General features: G+C 47.7%; 1 protein-coding gene across 1 annotated transcript; it reads left to right on the top strand. All coding sequences in view use genetic code 12, as the record gives it.

The window, feature by feature from the left end:
* Positions 1 to 366: 366 nt before the first annotated feature.
* Positions 367 to 1,944, top strand: LODBEIA_P58810 (uncharacterized protein; the record flags this gene model as incomplete). Its single annotated transcript, XM_066976262.1, has 1 exon — positions 367 to 1,944. The coding sequence occupies one exon, from the start codon at positions 367 to 369 to the stop codon at positions 1,942 to 1,944; it is 1,578 nt and encodes a 525-aa protein (XP_066832819.1).
* Positions 1,945 to 2,404: the final 460 nt, after the last annotated feature.

Genomic DNA, 2,404 nt, shown 5'->3' with positions numbered 1-2,404 from the left:
CTTCCCACGTTCAACTCAGATTGAGAAAAAATGAGCCTGAGTTGGCCGAAGATGGTCATGACAAACAGTTGGATGAATGATTGAAATGCGTGAATGGTGGTGGCAATAATTCCTAGAGATTAATTGGGGCCCTTTGTGAGGTTGATGCGCCCACCTGGGTTCCCCCAACTTCCAGGGCGGAATCGCAATGCAGACATGCTAAAAAATTGCAAAAATATTTCCAGAGTTTCTGAAAAATTACCCACGATTGTTGATAACAAGCAGACATTTCAAAAATTTTTCCGTTTCATTTGCATATATATATGCTAGGGTATTCCAGTCGATGTCCAGTGGAGTGGAACGATTCTTTTCATCATCTTCAACATCATGAGTGACATTGAGAAAGAGGTTGTTCGGGTCTCAACTAGAAACTCATTGTCCAATTTGGACGTGGACGACGGCGACTCTGCCGAGAAGCTCGTTGTCGACAGTGACAACCAAGAACTTTTCAGTTCGGAAGACACGGTGTTGGACCGCAAAATGAAGTTGGTTAATGATGCCATCGACGAAATTGGGTTCACTCCCTACCACCTCAAATTGTTCTTTTTGAGCGGTATGGGATATTGGACAGATACCCAGTTGTCCTACTGCGAGAGTTCAGTGAGGACTTTTGTCAATTACCAGTTTGGATACTCGTTCCCCGTCTCAAACGAGTTGATCTCGATTGGGTTGCTTGTGGGTGCTTTGTTCTGGGGGATGCTGGCCGACTTGATTGGCCGTAAGTTGGCATTCAATCTTTCTTTATTGTTGAGCTCCGTCTTTACGATTCTCACGGGCGCCATGTCCTCGATGACCACCTATTGCATTTTCAACTTCTTGATTGGGTTCGCCGCTGGTGGCAACTTGGTTTTGGATACGTGTGTGTTTTTGGAGTATCTTCCACACAAGGACCAGTGGCTCTTGACGTTGTTTGCCTTTTTTTGGTCGATTGGCCAGGTGATTGCCGTTGCTCTTGCATATGCCTTTTTGCCGAATTTCAGCTGCGACTCCGAAGATTACTGCCCGAGCCACATCAACCGCGGCTGGCGCTATGTCTACTATGTCAATGGGGCCATGGTGTTGGTGATGTCGGTGTTGCGGTTGACCGTGGTGCAGTTAAAGGAAACTCCAAAGTTTCTTGTTTCCAACGGAAGAGACGCTGAAGCGGTGGAAATCCTCCAGGGCGTCGCGAAGAAATACAACCGGTCATGCTCCCTCACTTTGGACCAGTTGGATGCCCTCGGCGAAATCCAAATCAACGACGATTACAGGCACCATATCAGTTTCAAAGGTACTTTCAACTTGGTGAAGCACCATGTGGCGATTTTGTTTGCGAACCACACGATTTCCCGCTCCACCATATTGATCTTTTTATCATGGTTCATGTTGGGCATAGGTTATCCGTTGTACACGTCGTTTTTGCCCATCTACTTGGCGACGCGGGGATCGGAGATCTCCGCTACGACAGTTGGAGGCGTTTATCGCGACAATTTGATTTCCAACGCCGTCAGTTTGGGTGGTCCCTTGATAGCAGGGGCACTTCTTTACCTTTTCCCCAAGCTTGGCAGACGCGGTGTCTTGTGCATTGGCGGCGTCAGCTCGATGGCGTTCTTCTTTGGCTATACCCAAATCAAAACCAGAGCGGAAAACGTGGCCTTGTCGTCAATCTCGTTTGCAACCATGTACATCTACTACGCCGTGTTGTACGCTTACACACCCGAGGTGTTCCCGCTGGTGGCTAGAGGGACCGGTAACGCTATCGCGATTGCATTCACGAGGTTGGCAGCTGTGATTACCCCGATTATCGCCTACTATTCAAACACATCCAGCTCTGTGCCTATTTGGATCTGTGGGGCATGCATTGGTGTCATTGGATTGCTTGCGTTGCTATTCCCGTACGAACCAAGTGTGCATCGAGTCGTTTAAATTGTGTAGAAATGGGCGATAATTTGATTTTTCACTTTTTTGATGGGAGGTGGGGAGGGGGGATCCTCCGTCTCTCGCATGGCTTCTCCTAATTGAGTAAAAGATGGTGATTTTTTGACTCCCTCGCATCCAGGAACCCCCCACGAAAGAAAAGGTTCAAACAGAGTTAAGCTGGGGTGCAGATGAAAAAGAAGAGCACGTGGTTTGTGGATTTTGCCGGGGTAGAAAGAGTGGGAGAGAACGGGAGGAGGAGGAGGAGGCCCTGGCGAGTCCATCATTGGTCCAACATTTAGGGACAGTCGACACCAGCGAAATGGTATGTAGTTTTTGACAGTATGTTCTCCGTGTGTCAATGGTAGATCAATGGTTGTACGTCAGAATGTGCGTTCCTTTTGTGTCATGGGCCATTTTTTCGCAACCATATCGAAGAGAAATCATCAAGACAAACAATCTTTTGGTT

This window comes from Lodderomyces beijingensis, assembly GCF_963989305.1.
Source record: "Lodderomyces beijingensis strain CBS 14171 genome assembly, chromosome: 8".
In the NCBI taxonomy this organism is placed as follows: domain Eukaryota; kingdom Fungi; phylum Ascomycota; class Pichiomycetes; order Serinales; family Debaryomycetaceae; genus Lodderomyces; species Lodderomyces beijingensis.
This window is presented reverse-complemented; position numbering and strand designations above follow the sequence as displayed.